The sequence below is a fragment of the Arachis hypogaea genome, chromosome 14, assembly GCF_003086295.3.
Source record: "Arachis hypogaea cultivar Tifrunner chromosome 14, arahy.Tifrunner.gnm2.J5K5, whole genome shotgun sequence".
Taxonomy (NCBI): domain Eukaryota; kingdom Viridiplantae; phylum Streptophyta; class Magnoliopsida; order Fabales; family Fabaceae; genus Arachis; species Arachis hypogaea.
Genome location: NC_092049.1, coordinates 89,498,754 through 89,517,038, shown reverse-complemented (window position 1 = coordinate 89,517,038; position 18,285 = coordinate 89,498,754). Strand labels below are relative to the sequence as shown.

At 37.4% G+C, this 18,285-nt stretch overlaps 2 protein-coding genes across 2 annotated transcripts; both read right to left on the bottom strand.

The window, feature by feature from the left end:
* Positions 1–280: 280 nt before the first annotated feature.
* LOC114925202 (uncharacterized) lies at positions 281–613 on the bottom strand. The gene has a single exon (XM_029292470.1). It carries the CDS (start codon positions 611–613, stop codon positions 281–283), a length of 333 nt encoding a protein of 110 aa, XP_029148303.1.
* Positions 614–2,130: 1,517 nt separating this feature from the next.
* LOC140178623 (glutathione S-transferase T3-like) lies at positions 2,131–2,648 on the bottom strand. The gene is made up of 2 exons (XM_072215824.1): positions 2,627–2,648; positions 2,131–2,516 (listed from the first exon to the last, which is right to left on the bottom strand). The coding sequence occupies exons 1-2, from the start codon at positions 2,646–2,648 to the stop codon at positions 2,131–2,133; spliced, it is 408 nt and encodes a 135-aa protein (XP_072071925.1).
* Between the last annotated feature and the right edge of the window lie 15,637 nt (positions 2,649–18,285).

Below are 18,285 nucleotides of genomic sequence, written 5' to 3'. Positions count from 1 at the left end.
AGCCATTTTTGACATCATCATACTCTAAGCTTTGAGCAAAATTTTCCGCATAAGTGTCTCTTTCATCCTGAACAATCATATTATGCAATATAATACAAGCTCTCATTATGTTGGCAAGCTTCTTCTTTTCCCAAAAGCAAGCTGGACCACGTATAATTGCAAAGCGTGCTTGAAACACTCCGAATGCTCGCTCCACATCTTTTCTTTGCCCTTCTTGGTATTGTGCAAATAACTTGTGTTTCTCCCCTTGTGGCTTTGAGATTGATTTGACAAATGTGGCTTATGCAGGATAAATACCATCTGCTAAATAGTATCCCATAGTATAATTATTACCATTAATAGTATAATTTACCTCCGGAGCACGGTCATTCATAATATCATTGAATACTGGAGAATGATCTAACACATTGATATCCTTATTTGAACCAGAAACTCCAAAGAACGCATGCCATATCCAAAGGTCTGAAGATGCTACAACCTCAAGTACTATGGTTGCAGCCCCACGATAACTGCTCATGTACATACCTTTCCATGCCTTTGGACAATTCTTCCATTGCCAACGCATGCAGTCAATGCTACCCAATATGCCAGGAAAGCCACGATCCTCCGCCATTTATAGCAGGCGTCGTACATCATTCGGATTTGGTTTCCGCATGTATTCATCCTCAAACACCGAAATGACACCTTCAACAAATTTTTCCAAGTATTCAATTGTAGTGCTCTCGCCTATGCGCACATAATCATCAACAACATCAGCTGCTACGCCATATGCTAACATCCATATCGCAGCGGTGCATTTTTGGAGTGGTGACAAGCCTCTTCTTCCTATTGCATCAACCCTCTGTTGGAAATATGGATAGACATTTGAGAGAGCGTCTACTATCCGAAGGAACACATGTCTTCTCATTCTAAATCTCCGTCGAAAAATGTCAGCATTATACACCGGTTCATTTGCAAAGTAATCTTGGAAAAGGCGATCATGTCCTGCTTCTCGATCTCTGTTGATCCATCTACGAGGAGTTGGGACAGAGCTTCTAACGATATCTTCTTCTTCTGAATCTTCGAATAAACACTCATCGATCCAATTATCTATGAGTGTGTTATCTTGCCGTCTTCTTTTGCCATACAAAGCCTCATTAAATATATCATCAAAGTTTCTAGCCATAATCTTTGCTCTATGTAATTTTTAGTACTCTTTCGAGGTGAGAAACAAGAGTTGAAATGGAGTTGCAAAGTCATTGATAGTTGATATTTATAAGTGTGTCTGCAACAAGTACCTACTTCTCAACGGCTAGTTTTACAACGGCTACTTAACGGATAGTTTTGCAACAGCTACTTAACGGCTAGTTTTGTAACGACTACTTAACGGTCACTTTTATGAACAATAACGGCACAATAATATTGACTAATTTGAAAAGTTACATCAGAAATGAATAAAACAGACTACATCACATACCAGTAATACGCAATAAAACTAAGAACATACGACGTAACTCTACGAATACAAGGAACGATTAAGTAAACCACTTCGCGATTATTTTCTCACATGCAATCTCATGAAGAGCTCGTCATTTTTCACTCATTGTAGACGTGTCAGCATTAAGTATTTGCATATCCATTTCCCTTTCCCTTTCCTTAGCGATCCTCTTCATTTCTCTTTCTTTTGCATTTATCTACATTTCTTTAATATACCTCTGAGTTTGTAATTCTTGTTCTTTCATTGCCACTTGAATTTGTAACTCCTTCTCCTTCATTGCCATAATCTTTGCTCTATGTGCCCTCTCCTCTTCTCTTTCTTTTTCCCTATCCATTAGTTCATTTTCTCTAACATTCTTAATATCTTCCATGAGAGATAGTTTTTTTAACAACCGATGATTTCTTTTTGCTAAGATCATCAGACATTTGTGCTTTTCCTTTACCTTTTCGCTTGCTCTTCTTTGATCCTTGTGAGCAAACGGGAGAGTCCACACTGGGTTTGTCTGCCAATGGTGTATCTGGGTTTGATAAAGATAAGTATGCTCCAGTTGCACTAACCTTGGTTCTCTTTGAGCCTCCACTCTGTGTAGGTAGTTGGCTTCTCCATTTTTACTCCAAACGAAGCATGTTCCAATGCCTCTCAAAAGTGAATTTTTAACCATAATTTGTGGAATAAAGTTTATATGCCAACTCCTTTATATCATCAGCATTCGAACCACTCCTTATATTTCGACTAGCTTGATCGTAGCAACCAGCAAATTGTGCAACAGCCTTGTTGATCTTATACCATCGTTTCTTACATGCAACTACCCCCCTTGTCATGTTGGAGCAAAATTCTACACAGTAGCTGTGAATTCGACACCAAAATATTTCCCCTTTTTGATCGATACCAACTATAGGGTCAGTTGAAACATTTAACCATGCACTGATCAGCATCTCATCCTCTTTCCAATGCCAGTGTTGAATACTATCTTTCCTTCGATCTTCAATATCATCATCATTAAGGTTGATAGCATCTAATCTACGAGGGTTGGCAAAATCTGAATATTACGAATTTGGACTAGATTGTATCGGAGTCTGAGAGGATGGGTTAGAAGAGCCACCAACACCAGATGAGTTGTGTCGTGATACACTGAATTGAGTTAGAAACGGCAAAGATGTTGGATTAACATTTTCGATAGAGGGGTTAAATATGGATGAAAATAAAAAATGTGGTGTTTGTGAATTTTGATTTTGTGGTTGGAATATAGGAAATTGATTATTATAAGGAGCTTGAAAATTGAAATTAGGAAGATTTTTTGGATTTGGATTTTGAAATATATTTGGTAGTGTGAAGTTTTGATTTGGAACTTGAGAGTTTGAGGTTTGAGATTGTTGAGTATTTGGAGTTTGAGAAAAATTTTGTAAATAATTGAAAAAAATTGAGTTGGTTTGGATCTATTTTTTTGAACAAAAAAATAATATCAATAGAACTTTGATTTTGTAAACTTGGAAGAAGATGAAGAAGAGTAGAAGAAAGTGTGAGAATAGAAGTGTATGTAAGTGGTATATATAGAGTAATAAAATATTAATTTATTAATAATAACGGTAACATAGTAACGGCTAGTTTCCAACGGCTAATTTTGCAACGGCTAGTTTTGCAACTGCTAATTTTAATAATGGGGTTAGCATTTTAAATTTTAAAAATAAAAATAACCAACCCAACAAAAATTTATTTTGTAAAGTGTAAAGTAAATTTATTTTTTGATGTAAGTAAATTTAATTAATTATAATTTAATATAATTATTTAAATAATTAAAATAAATTATTAATTAAATAAAAATATAATTATTTAATATAACTATTTAACTAATTAATATTTTTATAATTATTTATTTTTTAAATAACTTGCCAAATAGCAAGTTATTATTGGGTATATGGAGTCCCCATTCAAAGGGACTCCCCTTTCTTGATCCAAGAGAAGGAATTCCTTCTTACCTCACTCCAACGGTTGGCACCCAACTTTTCTGACATGTCCAGTAATGAGAACTCTAAAAAAATAACCATTGGAGTTGCTCTTCCAAGATTTTTCTGATCTAATTACTGTTATATCGTTTACTTAAATAACTATTAAATTTATCGATTTTGTTAGATAAACAATGAATTTTATAAACAATGTGAATAATGAACTTTAGAAATGACCTAATAAAATAAAAGAACACTCTACCTCCAAATTATCTTTCAAACTTTAATATTAGGATGACCATCTACACACTTAGTAAATTAAACATCTAGCCATTGTTAAATGTGCATGAGTAAATCGAATAAAAAAAATAACCATTCAATTAAAAATAATAAACATAATAATTAAATTAAACATCCGACATATTCATTATTCACATTATTTAATATTTTTATTATCTATCTATACTTTTCCTAAATTTAATTTAGTCTGTTTAATTAAAGTAGTTGTTATCAGGCCTCACAATATTGACGTAGAACAGCAACCAAGAGATTTTTTTTTCTTTTGAGCCCCAGAGTAGTAATTGTTTGTTTTAGCTCATATAAAAATATGGTTCAACTTTTTTATTTTTAAATGATTTAATAGTATTCTATTATAAAAAAAAAATAAAAAATGATATTTAGTCCCTTTTTTTTATTTTTAAAATATATTTAAAACAATTAAAGGCTTAATCATATTTACTTAACTATTAACACTATACGAAAAATAACTACATCGATTCATATTTAATTAATAATATGGGTCAACAAACTTTACAATATTGAGCAATTTTTTAATTATAGTATAGAATTGACTAGATAATTAATAATTCATTATTAATTTCATTCAATATAATTATTAACGAAAAAATCTTTGTAAGTTATAATTCATATACTAATATTAAACCATTTAAATATAGAATTTATGTCGTTTTGATATTTACCTATTCTTCTTATAAGTTAGGGTTAAGTATGATTTTGGTCTCTAATATAGAGGCCGAAAATCAATTTCGTTTCCGGCCTTTTTTTCGCTACAAAATGGTCACTAAAGTTTCAGTTTGTTTTAAAATCGTTCTTTTTATCAATTTTATTTTTTTATTACCAAATTACCCATCATTAAAAAATTATAAAATAAAATAAAAAAGAAAAAAAAAAAAGAAAGAAAGGTATCAGAGGGAGAAAGAGAATCGAGGGAGGGGGGAGCAAGAAAGAGAAAGGGGGAAGAAAGAGAATCCGGGAGAGAGGGGAGGGAAGGCCGCACCGCTGCACTGTCGTATCGCCGCCTATGATCGGAAGGAGAAACAGAGAGCAAGAGAGGAGAAAGCTAAGGGAGAAGAGAGAGATCGGAAGGGAGAAAGCTAAGGGCCATCGCCGCTGCTCCTCGTCGTCGTCGCTGCCGCCGCCGCTCCTACTCCTCGTCGTTCAGTCCTCGCCGCTGATCTCACCGTGCGCTACGAGCTATTTCTACTCCTCCTCCTCGCCCTCGCCAACGTCATCGCCTCGCCTTCGCTATCGCATCCGTCTTGCCGCACCTCCACCTCGCCACTCGCATTGCTACCCTTGTCTTTGCCGATGCTCCACGACCCTCACCGCCCGCGTGAACTGGATTTTGTTATCTTCTTCTTCTTCTGTGAACTGAATTTTTTGTGGAACTTTTGAATTTTTTGTGAAATGTGTAGTGGAATATCTGAATTTTTTGCTTGGTGATTTTGAATTTGTTGTGAAATATCTAAATTTGTTATGAATTTACTGTGGAATATCTAAATGTCATGCTTTGTTAATGAATCTCTGCTTTTGATTTGGCTTGAATTTGGAATATTGTTGCTGCTGAATTTTTTATTATTGTTCAAAGTGCATGTTGTTTGAATTTCTTTAAATATTTTGGTTTGTTTTTCACAATCTGAAGAAGATGAAGAAGCAGAGCAAGAGAGAAGATGTCGAAATTGTGATAGAGAGTAAGGGTATAAATGTCTGAAGGACGATTTTAAAATTACGTTAAACCTTAAGGACCATTTTGTAGCGAAAAAAAGGTGGGGAACGAAATCGATTTTCGGCCTCTACGTTAGAAACCAAAATCATACTTAATCCTATAAAGTATTATATATTATGTCAAGTTGGTGAAAGAAATACCGTGGTAAAATTCAGGTGCTGAAATAAGAAAACTAAGAAGAAACTGCACATGAAATCAACAATTGTTATCATGACTCTTTTTTTACCCTCTTACTCTTTTAAACTTTTAAGCACAAGTTAACATAGATGGCACAAGATTTGGTAGCTTTTTCTAGAACAAGGTTATCAAAGCCATTCACTGAATATTTATAAATTTTATTGTATTTTTAATTATATAAAATTAAAGTTCCCGTGTGTTATTTATTTATTATTCCAAATGATGTTGGACAAAAAAAAGTTGAATATGAGGGAACTAGAAACAAGTTATATATTCTTGTCCTAGTGTTGTGTTCGTTAACTTCATTTTATTTTAATTAAGTGAAAATTCACGTGCAGTTTATTTTTATGTGAAATTGATAATTAAAAATCGTTAGATTATAATTTAATTAAATTTATCATCTAATTTAATAATTTTCAGATATTAATTTTACATAAAAATAACTATATATGTGAATCTTTACCTTTTAATTATTAAAAAATAAAATAAAAATTTGCATGCACACTTTCATTTATGTTCAATAACACTATTGTAGTTTATGATGACTGAAATATAGAAATATATTTTCCTAATTGAAAAGCAAAATGAACACAGAATCAGTGTAAAATCTGGTAAAATCGTAATTAATTAAATAATAAATTAAATAAGAGTGAATATGGTTAGAAAATTTAGCAACCGAAATTTAATAATTTAAATATGATATTTGGACTCAGTGAATTTTTTTGAGTCGGAAAACATAGTTTTTTTCGTAAAAATACGCACTAAAAATTTGACCGTTAGTACCGCAACTGAGGAAATTAATTATAAGCGAATAAGGTTAAGAAATGGGAATTTATAATTTGGGAAGATAGAAATATTTAAAATACGATTTAAAACTCTAATCTTAAAGGTTTTGGCCCAAAATTGGGCCAACAGACTAAACCAAGTGAACCAGGCCCAGATGGGCCCAAGACCCAATATATATAAACACTAGTTATGAGCATTTCAGCTCATTTACCCTAGAGAATGAGAGAGGGGGCGGATAGAGAGAAGAGAGAAAGAAAACCTAGCTTTCCAAACTTCAAATTACCATAACTTTCTCTCCGAAAATTCGATTGATGAGCTGTTTGCAGCCACGTGTTGCTCATCTCATCCTCTACAATTCTATCTAAGTTTTGTGGTGAGTATTCTACTGTCCTCTGCCCAGTTTTCTTTTTTCTCTTTAAATTCGAATTTGGCTTGGGTTTTGAGGAAATCTTGTGATTTTGGTTATTTAGGGGTACTCTAGTATGAGCCATTAGTGATATTCATCATAAAATATAGTGAGTTAAGGTAAGAAACCCTCCAACCCTTGTGATTTATCATTTTCATGAACCATAGGTTGATTGTAAGTGTGAAATTGGTTATGTTAGAGTATTGGTTGATTTTTGTGTACAATTGGGAGGTTGGTTTTGCTTGTGGAGCTTTGGTAAGGCTTGGAGCTAAGGCTGGTGGAGACTTCCAAAGAAGAGGCTCAATTGGTTTGGCTCCAAGAGGTGTGGTTTAAGTTTCATTTAAATACCGTGTGGTGTGATGAGAATTCCTAGGCTAGATGCCCCTAGGATTAAGTTTGGATTGTGTAAATGGTTGGTACTAATATGTATAGTTAATATGTAATGTAAATTAATGATTGGGTTGAGAATTGTGTGAATTTGTATGTTTGGTGTATTGAAAATTTGATGAATTGGATAATGAATATTGGTTTGTGGAATATGCATTTAAATTGTGAATTTGGGCCGGAGGCCGTGAATCTTGGGCCGGAGGCCGGAAAGAGTTAAGAAAGGTAAGTGATCTGTGTATTGTGTGATGTCATATGAGATTGAATGGATATTGAATATTGAGTGTGTGAATAAATGGGAAGAGTGTGGAATAATAAGAAATTAGGAATTTAGGAGTGGAAGGTGACAAAATTGAATTGAATTGTGTAGATGAGGTAGGTTTGGGTTTAGTTGAGTATAATTATGTGAATGTGGTTGGGTTGTGGTCATTTGGATGAGTGAAAATGAATTTAACTTGTGAACATTGGAAAAATTGGTGATTTCTATTTTTGGGTAAAGAACTGATGTTTGACCAATTTCAGCGGTCCGTAACTTGGTCCTCAGAGTTAGGAATTCTTAAAAATTGAATTTTTATGAAAGTTCATTCAACAATCTTTCCAACGGTTTAGTAATGGTTGAAAAAAGAATTTTGTAGAAGAAGTTATGTGAGGCGGAAGTTTGAGATTTGAAAATGAAATTCTGCATCTTTTTAAACTTAGTAAAATTGTTGGTAAAACGTACTCCGATGCACATGCATGGCTGACGCGCACGCGTCACTCACAATTTTTACTCTCTCACACGTGCACCTGGCCGACGCGTACGCATCGCTGTATTGATGTAAGTGCGTGGTATAAAATTTCAGAGAGTTGTGATGGTAGCGTGCCAGTTTTGTGCAAGGAGCACAAAACGTATCCACGCGTACGTATGACTGACGCGCATGCGTCACCTACCTCTCTACTTCCCACGCATGGGCATGGGCGACGCTTACGCGTCACATGCTTTTCTCCGCTTCCCACACGTACACGTGGGCAGCGCGCACGCGTGACCCCCTTTTAGCAAAAATTAATTTTTGAGTTTTTAAAGCCAAATTTCAGACTTCTAAACCTCCATTTTCATCCTTTAAGTCCTAAATTTGTATAGTATGCCTAGTAATGAGAAGAAACTGGGAAATGTGATAACTTGTTGATGAAGAAAGACTTGGAGTAATGAATTGTGATTGAGGAAGTACAGAAATGATGGTTTGAAAATGAATGTGACGTGTGACCTCGGATAGTAGGCAGTGGCATTATCCATTTGCTCCGAGTATGAGATGGGGAAGGAGAATTATGATAAATGAGTTTAATTATGGAGTTTTGGATGAATGTATGTCTGTGATACCTGGGTAGTAGCAAGGGTCGTGGTTCATCCCGCTTGCTCCGAGTCATTGTTTGAAAATTGGTAATAATGAAGAGTAATTATGAATGAATGTGTATTTGTGATACCTAGGTAGTAGCAAGGGTTGTGGTTCGTTCCGCTTGCTCTAGGTTAATGTTTGAGATTTGATAATAATGATGATTGATTTTAAATTGAACGAATGTATGTTTTGAGATCCTGGGCAGTAGCAAGGGTTGTGGTTTGTCCCACTTGCTCTAGGTCAGAGATTGTGACGCCTAGGTAGTAGCAGCAGTAGTGGTGATTCCACTTGCTCTAGGTTGAGCTTTTAAACACCCACCTGGGTAGTAGCCGCAGTAGTGGTCGTTTCACTGGCTCTGGGTTAAGCGGGTAGTAGTAAGGGGATTGTAGCTCAAGCCCACTTGCTCTGCCTGGGTGTTTCTGTCCATGGTTAGCTACCAGGACATGTCAGGCTGGCTATATAACCGACAGATGATATCATCAGCCATAGGACAGGCATACATCATATGCATATGTTTGAATTGTTTGGGTTTGCCTAATTGTTTTGGATTGCTATATCATATATGCTATGTTACCTGATTATGTGCTACTTGTTCTACTTGTACTTTATTGTGTATTACTTGCCTGTATTGCTTGTGTTTGTACAACTGAAAGGTCCCTCAGGCTGGTGTCGGTTGACGCTGAGGGCTGTTCTTGTTTAGATGGAGTAATGATATGATTAATTTAAAATGATGATTATTGAATGAGGTAATTTTAGTTCCCTGGGTAGCCGCAGTGAAGTGATTTCACTGCTCCAGGTAGAAAATGAGATAATTTGAGCTCCCTAAGTAGACGCAGTGAAGTGATTCCACTTGCTCCAGGTGAGGATATAAAGTATTGATATAGAATTGTTGGGACAGAATAACTGGTGATGGTTTTGTTCATGATTCTGATTCTGATTCTGATTCGTTGGAGAGTTAGAAAGTTGGGAAGCATGAGGAAGATGAATTAGATTTAGCATTCCCTTATGACAGTTGCCTATTTATAGATTAGCAAGAACATAGTATGAATGTTTGGTGAAAGGAAGTTTAGGATGCTTAGTGAGTTTTTATTACAATGCATTGTATTTATTTGGCACTTTTACTATACTGGGAACCCATGGGTCAGGGGTTCTCATTCCGTATATATCTCTTGTTTTTCAGATACAAGTCCAGGTGCTCAGAAGTGAACTATGGTTCATCTGAGAGATGACGAAGATCTTTATATTCTCTATTTTATATTTTGCTTAGAATCTCTCCACCTTTATTTTGAAAAGCTTATATTATGTATTGAACTCTTTTGAACTTGCCTATAGAGGCTTTTTATGTTCTTTTGGGAGAGATTAGGAGATACTGTTGTTAACTACTGTTATACTGTACCCTAGCTGGCCTAAATTTCGCGGGTCATGACTAGCGGCTATCTACTTATGTTATATATCTATATATTGTCTTTCTCTTATTCTCCTTAATGCCTTCATCTATATATCGCTTTCGACTTCACGCTTTATCTTTTAGTTGTCGATACGTGAGTGATATGACTTCGCGATTTTATTTTACTCTTTTCAGGCTTCTCGATTAATACTCCTTTCAATCTTACTTATAATTATGTATTAAAAATTCCCCTTGAGAGTCATACCACCTTATTATCATTGACTTATGACTCGAGCATAAGGATTTGGATATTAAGGTGTTACATTATGGTATCAGAGCAGTTCGTTCCTGTAGAGCCTGAGGGACGGACTGACTATACTTCTGTGCATTCTCTGTATGTGTGTTTATGTACCACTAGGATATCTAACTAATATAACTGGCATAAACGTTCATGAGCATGTATTTGGGACTAGACTTCCGATATTCAGACTGATCAACTTGATATCGACTGTTTAATGTGTATAGAAACCAGATGGTGCCTCGTGGACGCGGTCGAGGCCGTAAGAGAGGTCGTACTAGTACTCAGGAACGAGAAACCAACCCGAATAACCCGTAAACTTCATTGCGGCGTTGGAGAACGTGGCTGGTGCTATGCAGGCCACTGCGGAGGCACTTGGACAATAGATAAACAATAATGCCAATGGCAGAAGTGGAGCTCATGGCCCAATGACACTGGCAACCTTCTTAAAGGTTAATCCACCAAAGTTCAAGAGAACTAACAATCCGACTGAAGCCGAAACCTGGTTTCAGGCTATGGAGCGAGCACTGCAAGCGCAATTGGTACCTAAAGAGCAGTGTGTTGAATTCGCTACCTATCTGCTCACTGGGGAAGCGTCATATTGGTGGTAGGGAGCCCGACGTCTCCTGTAACAGAGGGATGATCCTATCACCTGGCATGCCTTCTAGGTAAAATTTTATAAAAAGTACTTTTCAAATTCTGCCAGGATGGCCAAGGAACTTGAGTTGCTGCAGCTAAAGTAGGGTGCTATGTCCGTATCTGAGTATATAGACAAATTTGAGGAGCTATTCAGGTTTTTCCGCATGTGTCATGGGACTCTGGGAGACTTCAAGGAATGAAAGTGCATTAAGTATGAAGGAGGGCTCCAGATCGATATCTTAAGTTCAGTGGGACCAGTGAAGATAAGAACTTTCTCAAAGTTGGTGAATAAGAGCAGGGTTGCCGAAGAGTGTGTAAAAAAGGTAGCTGCAGAGAAAGGAAGTCATAGGGGACCCTTTCAACAGAACCGAGGGAGGGACTTTGCTCCAAGAGGTCAAGATTTTAAGAGAGCAAGTTACAATCCATAGTCCTAGCAAGCCCAAGACAATTCCCGAAGGAACAACAACAATAATCATCAAGGAAAAAGACATGGAAAGCAACATCAGAATGAGCTTACTTGTAAACGGTGTGGAAACTATCATCCAGGGACTCCATGTCGAGCTGAATTGGGAATTTGTTATAGTTGTGGGGAAGCTGGACACATGTCTTGGAACTGTCCTGAGAAGACCACTCGGAATGCTGCTAAGGCCCAACAGCCAGGTCGTGTGTTCACTTTGATAACGAAGGATGCTGTAGGGTCTGATAGTTTACGAAGAGGTAAGTGAAAGATTAATAATAATGTGTTAAGAGTACTACTAGGTTTTGTGATCCGATAGGGGAACATGATGTGAATGCATGATTGGATTCTTAGTAGTTAAAAATCAGAGTGATGTAGCGAAAGCTTGCGGAAGCGTTAGAATAGGATAGTTGCAAATGGGAGCTGTAGGAGATGATTAGAAACACTTCAGGTTTGAATACCTGAGTGGTTTAGCGAGTTAGTGCCAATAGCGATTAGCAGGTAACCAAATTTGATTGTGGTTATGAGATTAGATTGATCCTGAGATAGCAGTGTAAATGATTAGAGGTGTAATCGGATCTATGCTTAAGTTGTGATGGATAAATATAGCTTAAGCTGGAATTGGAAATAAGGTGTTAAGCATTGATGTTGGGAAATGGCAAATGGCAAACTGAATGATAAGAAATCAGTTGGGTATGAAAGAGCGTATATGAAGATTTGGGAGTGAATTTTCGAGGGCGAAAATTCCTGTTAGGTGGGTAGAATGTAAAACCTGGTAAAACCGTAATTAATTAAATAATAAATTAAATAGGAGCAAATATGGTTAGAAAATTTAGCAATCGGAATTTGATAATTTAAATATGATATTTGGACTCAGTGAATTTTTCTGAGTCAGAAAACAGTTTTCTGCTTAAAAATGCACACTCAAAATTTGACCGGCAGTACTGGCTGAGATCTGTCTAGTACCGCAACTGAGAAAATTAATTATAAGTGAATAAGGTTAAGAAATGGGAATTTATAATTTGGGAAGAGAAAAATATTTAAAATATGATTTAAAACTCTAATCTTAAAAGTTTTGGCCCAAAATTGGGCCAAAGGACTAAACCAAGTGAACCGGGCCCAAGTGGGCTCAAGACCCAACATATATAAACACTAGTTATGAGCATTTCAACTCATTTACCCTAGAGAATGAGAGAGGGGGCGGATAGAGAGAAGAGAGAAAGAAAATCTAGCTTCCCAAACTTCAAATCAGCACAACTTTCTCTCCGGAACTCCGATTGACGAGTCGTTTGCAGCCACGCATTGCTCTTCTCATCATCTACAATTCTATCTAAGTTTTGTGGTGATTATTCCACTGTCCTCTGCCCAGTTTTTGTTTTTCTCTTTAAATTCAAATTTGGCTTGGGTTTTGAGGAAATCTTGTGATTTTGGTTATTTAGGGGTTGATGGTGGCAGAAATTGGCCGATTAAGAATTTTATAATATAAGAACAGCGTTGTAAGTACAGTTCTTAACTAGCTAAAATCTGCTTATCAATTTAGAAAAGGTGTCACAAAATTAGAATAAAAATACTGGGAGTATGAATCCTAGGTCGTCTCCCAACGAGTTGACAAAAGGGTGCTATCTTATTAATCAGGAGTTTTCCGAGAATTTTTGAGAGTTGAATAACAGGAAATAAATAATTGTAAATTAACGCAATGAAAATTAAAAGAGATTTATATATTCTAATTAAAAAGCCTTGACTGGGGGAATGATTAATTGGAAACTGGGTCCAAACTCGGCCCACAATCGCCCCTAGCATTTTCTGTGATTTCTGCAGATCGCGCATGTCACATGTACGCGTCAAGCACGCGCACGCGTCGTCTATCAGAACTTCAATCCACGCGTACGCGTCAGGTACGCGCACGCATCACTATAAAAATCTCCATATCACGCGCACGCGTGAGCTATGCGTGCGTGTCGATGCTCGTTGGTTGTCTCCTTTATTTTTTGTGCTCCTTCTATTTCTGCAAGCTTCCTCTCCATCCTCTAAGTCATTCCTACCTTACAAAGCCTGAAACACTGAACACACAGATCACAGCATTGAATGGTATAAAAGGGGAATTAAAATACACAAATTAAAGGCTTAGGAAGCAAGTTTTCAACCATAAAACAAAACTAGGAAGGAATTTTAAAACCATGTAATTTGTATGAATAAGTGTGAAAAGACTTGATGAAACCACTCAATTGAGCACAAGATAAACCATAAAATAGTGGTTTATCAAACTCCCCACACTTAAACATTAGCATGTCCTCATGCTAAGCTCAATGAGATCAAAAGAATAGATAGGGAAAAGTAAGACTCATGAAATGCAACCTATGTATGAATGCAACTACATGCTAAGATGATTCTGTATACTTGGTTAAAAGTAAATAAGTTCTTCAAGACAAACATAAATCAAATATCACTAATTTAAATCATATGGTAAAGGAAAGTAGACTTGTAAGAAGACAGCTCATGAAAGCAGGGAACATAGAATCAAGCATTGAACCCTCACTGATAGTGTATATGTACTCTAATTACTCAAGTGTATAGGGTAATCACTCTACTCTTCTCTAGTCATGCTTTCTAAACTTTGTTATTCAGCTAACCAATCAACAAATATTTAATGTACCAATGCAAACATCATGAGGTCTTTTCAAGGTTGTAATGGGGCTAAGGTAAAGGTGAGGGTATATATATGACTAAGTGAGCTATAAATTGAATCCTTGACTAACCTAAGCTCTCACCTATACATACTCTATATACTTCTTAAATCATGCCTAGCTACCCAAAATTTCTATTTTTGCATCTCATACTCATGCATCAATTTTTCTTTGATTGTATCACATATGCATTGATCTTTCATTAACTTAATACTGGGGTAATTTTGTCCCCTTATTTATTTATTTATTTATTGAATATTTTTTTTTTTTGTAAAAGTAAACATAACATATCAATGCATATGAATTTTTTATTTTTCTGGTCTCACATGAGTAGGTACTCAAATTCCTAATTTTTTTTATCATAACACATTCCCTATTAACCTATGTTCCCACAGTTTTCCCACACTTAGTTGGTACACAATCTCTATCTTAAGCTAACCAAAATTTAATTTGGGGTAGTTAATTTGTTTTTCCGCTTAAGGCTAGTGATGTGGTAAAATATAGAACAAATGGGGATTAAATGGCTCAAGGTGGCTAACAAAGGTATTTGAAGGGGTAGGCTATTTGGGATAAGTGAGCTAATAAAATAATGGCCTCAATCATATGTAAGCATGTGAATACACTAAACATTGGACATATAGAAAAGAACAAAGTAAAGATTACAATTATAGAGAAGAAAACACACAAGAATAAAATATCATGGTTAGATGATGTAACCATACAATTAGGCTAAAAAATCTCACTGGGTTGTGTGTTCTTAGCTATAATTCATGTTCAAATTTACAGTCTTCAAACAAGTTTAACAAAAAAGTTTTTAATTTAAATTAGTGAAATATTCTAAAATAGAGTCTTGAAAAGAATTTTAGTACTTTAACCAAGCAAACATACATGCAAACAATTATTATCATGCAACCTATTCTATCTAACAAAAGAAAAACTAAAATATTGGTGTTAAGAAAAAGCACTAACCTACCGACCTCCCCACACTTAAAGCTTAGCACCATCCTCGGTGCCATCAGTTAGGAACAAAGGGGGGCTTGTGACAGCATCTCCACCGTCGGAATTGTCATGGCTCCCGGTGCTGGTAGGTGAGGTGGAGTTCGGAGTGTCTGATTCTTCTTCAGGTGGGTGGTTGCCAACAATCATCTCCTTGAGGTATGTAAATTGGCGCTTGTTACGGTGCTCCATTAGCTTTGCCTTCTGGTCAAGCCGGTCCAACCTCTAAAGTATCTGTAGGAGCAGTTGATTTGTTGAAGGTGCTTGTGATGTAGAAGGAGAAGAAATATCTCCGGTCGGGTCTGCGGTCTGGCTGATAGTGGCTGCTGGAGGTCTAATGTACTTCCCGTTGGGAACAATCTGATCATCCCGCAAAAGTATGGTCTTGGTGTCCCCAGCTCTGTAGGGGACTCTGGCTGCCGAGACTAGATCTGAAACCAAGGCGGAAAAGGGTAGGTTACCCACAATCTGCATGTGTCCCATGGCGTCCTGAAGGTGTCTTGGTAGGTTGAGAGGTTGGTCTGTAAGGACACACTAGAGGAGGACAGCCATATCTGCAGTGAAGGAGGACTCGTGAGTGCTCAAAAAGACGTAGTGGGACATAATATGTGTCCACACTCGAGCCTCCAAGGTGAGTGTTGAAGCCGATATGCCCTTAGGTTGGGATCGATGGTATCCATATATCCATCTGCTACCAGGTTGTGCTATAACTATGAAGACGGCGTCCAGTCAAATTGGTATATCTGGCATTTGAAAGAGGCTTCTTGGTATGTGTCCAATCCTTCTGCAGCAAGAGGGAGATCTAAAGCTCGCTGAATGGCCTCTTCGGAAATAGTGACTTGCTTCTGACGGTTATAGACACACTGCAGGGTTGGCATGTGAAAATTAGAGTAGAATTCAACTACCCATGAAAGATTGACCTGCCGTGGCTGTTTCCATAAGAATCCCCATTGTCTGCGCTCAATGCGGGGCTCAACAAACTCAACAATGTGGGTAGGGAGGATGAGTAGGTGCTCATTGTTGTAGTTTCACTCAGCCAGGATGGGGAGCATCTGTTCACAGTAGCGGTTAGTGAACTGCGCAGTGTCCCTTGCTGGGAAGGCTTTCTCTTTTTCATCGACCTTGATGATCCTCTTGACTCGCTTTGTGGATGGCTTGACTGATGTTGAGGATGGTTCCGCAGCTAGCGCTCTTTTTGTTCCTCTCCTTGCAGGTGGTTTGGGAGCAGCTTTCTCTTTACCCTTCTTGGTGGCCATCCTGAAAAGGGAAAAGGAAAGTAACATGTAAAGCCAAGGGTTAAAGCAAGGAGGAGGACAGTACAAGTGATAACACTACCACGGTAAAGAAGGATGTTGTTAACACATGGTCGCGACTACATGTGATAAGTTCATCAATGGAAATATAGCAAGTGCATGTTATGGCAAGTAGATGCAAGATGTTTATTAGCATGCCGGCAAAGGCATGAGTAGCATAGATCAAGCATCACTTGCTAAAATGTATTATCACTCGTAACAGACTAACAATCACGTTTGTATTGACAATTATATTCAATTAATAAAAAATTGAAAGAGTTTTGTGAAAAACAGGCATTTAGAGTTGAAGGATAGAGTAATTAAAATGCACAATGCCATACGGACTTTTTCACAAACACTTAGTATGCATGGTAAATATGTTATTGAAAGTAATAAATTTGAACATGAAAACAACCCAAAAATAATTAGTGATAATTGTCAAACAACTCCATAATAATCCACAAGCAATTATGGAAGAAAACAATCACCCAATTAGATTTCTAACACCAAGTAAAATAATACAAAAATAAATAAATAATGAGGAGAGAAGAAAGAAAATAGAAAGAAAGAACCTTGAGAAGAAGGTGACAAAGAGATGTAATGGAGGAGGTGAGGTGAAGAAAATATGATGGAAGTGGAAAGAAGAAGAAAATAGTAAAGAAGGAAGACTGGGAAAAAAAAGATGTAGAACAAAGAAGAAAGAAGAGAAAGAAGAAAGAAGAAAGAAATTAGGATTGAAAAGAAAAGATAAGAAAAGTGGCGGCGCAGGGATCTGGTGGTGTTGCGCGGGTGACGCGCACGCGTACTCCACACGTCCGGGTGGGTCGCGCTAATTGGAAGGCGACGCGTAGGCGTTGGTCACGCGTACGCGTGACCGTGCTTGTGCTACTCGCGTGAAGGTAGCCTTGCGCGCGCACAACTCTCTGTTTGTCTCGGGATGTGTGCCAAAATAACATACGACGCGTGCGCGTCATTGATGCGTAAGCGTGAATGGTCATAATCTGAAAATGACGCGCACGCGTCAGGGACGCGTACGCGTGAGTGACTTTGTGCCATGGGCACAGTTCCCTCACCAGGCCAGCACAACTCTTGGCCTGACACCTCTTTACGTCGATTTACCTAGGTCACGCGTGCGCGTCATTGACGCGTACACGTAAATTGCCAAATATCCAAATGACGCGCATGCGTCCCTGATGCGTGCACGTGGTAATGCTTATGCGATTGGCACACTTTTTGCATTGCTCCCACGCAACTTTCTGCCTTTTTTTTGTGCAGAATGTAGATGCAAATGAAGACTATATGCATGAACACTAAGAAAAATAGAAAAAAATAAAGCTAAGAATAAAATAAAATAAAACCAAGATAGAGAAAGAACGATCATACCATGGTGGGTTGTCTCCCACCTAGCACTTTGCTTTAACGTCCTTAAGTTGGACGGTTCACAAGCTCAATCTGCTTCTGTTGGTGGATCTTCCAATAAGAAGACCTCTAGCTCTTTGTGTTCCTTCATCTTCTCACCATGATAAAGCTTTAAGCGATGTCCATTGACCTTGATGAAATTGGAACTTGAAGGATGACTCAGGTGGAAGACTCTATATGGCTCCGCTTTCTCCACTCTATAGTGACCTTCCCATCTGGATCTCAGCTTTCTTGGCATGAGTCTCAAGTTGGAGTTGTAAAGGAGAACCAGATCTCTAAGTCTGAACTCTCTTCTCTTGATATGCTTGTCATGCACAGCCTTCACCTTCTCTTTGTATAATCTGGAGTTGTCATATGCTTCGAGTCGAAGGGTCTCCAGTTCTGCCAGTTGCAGCTTTCTTTTAGCACCAGCTTTCTCGAATCCCATGTTGCACTCCCACACAGCCCAGAAAGCCTTGTGTTCCACCTCTACTGGAAGGTGGCAAGCCTTTCCGTACACTAGGCAAAAGGGACTCACCCCGATGGATGTCTTGTACGCTGT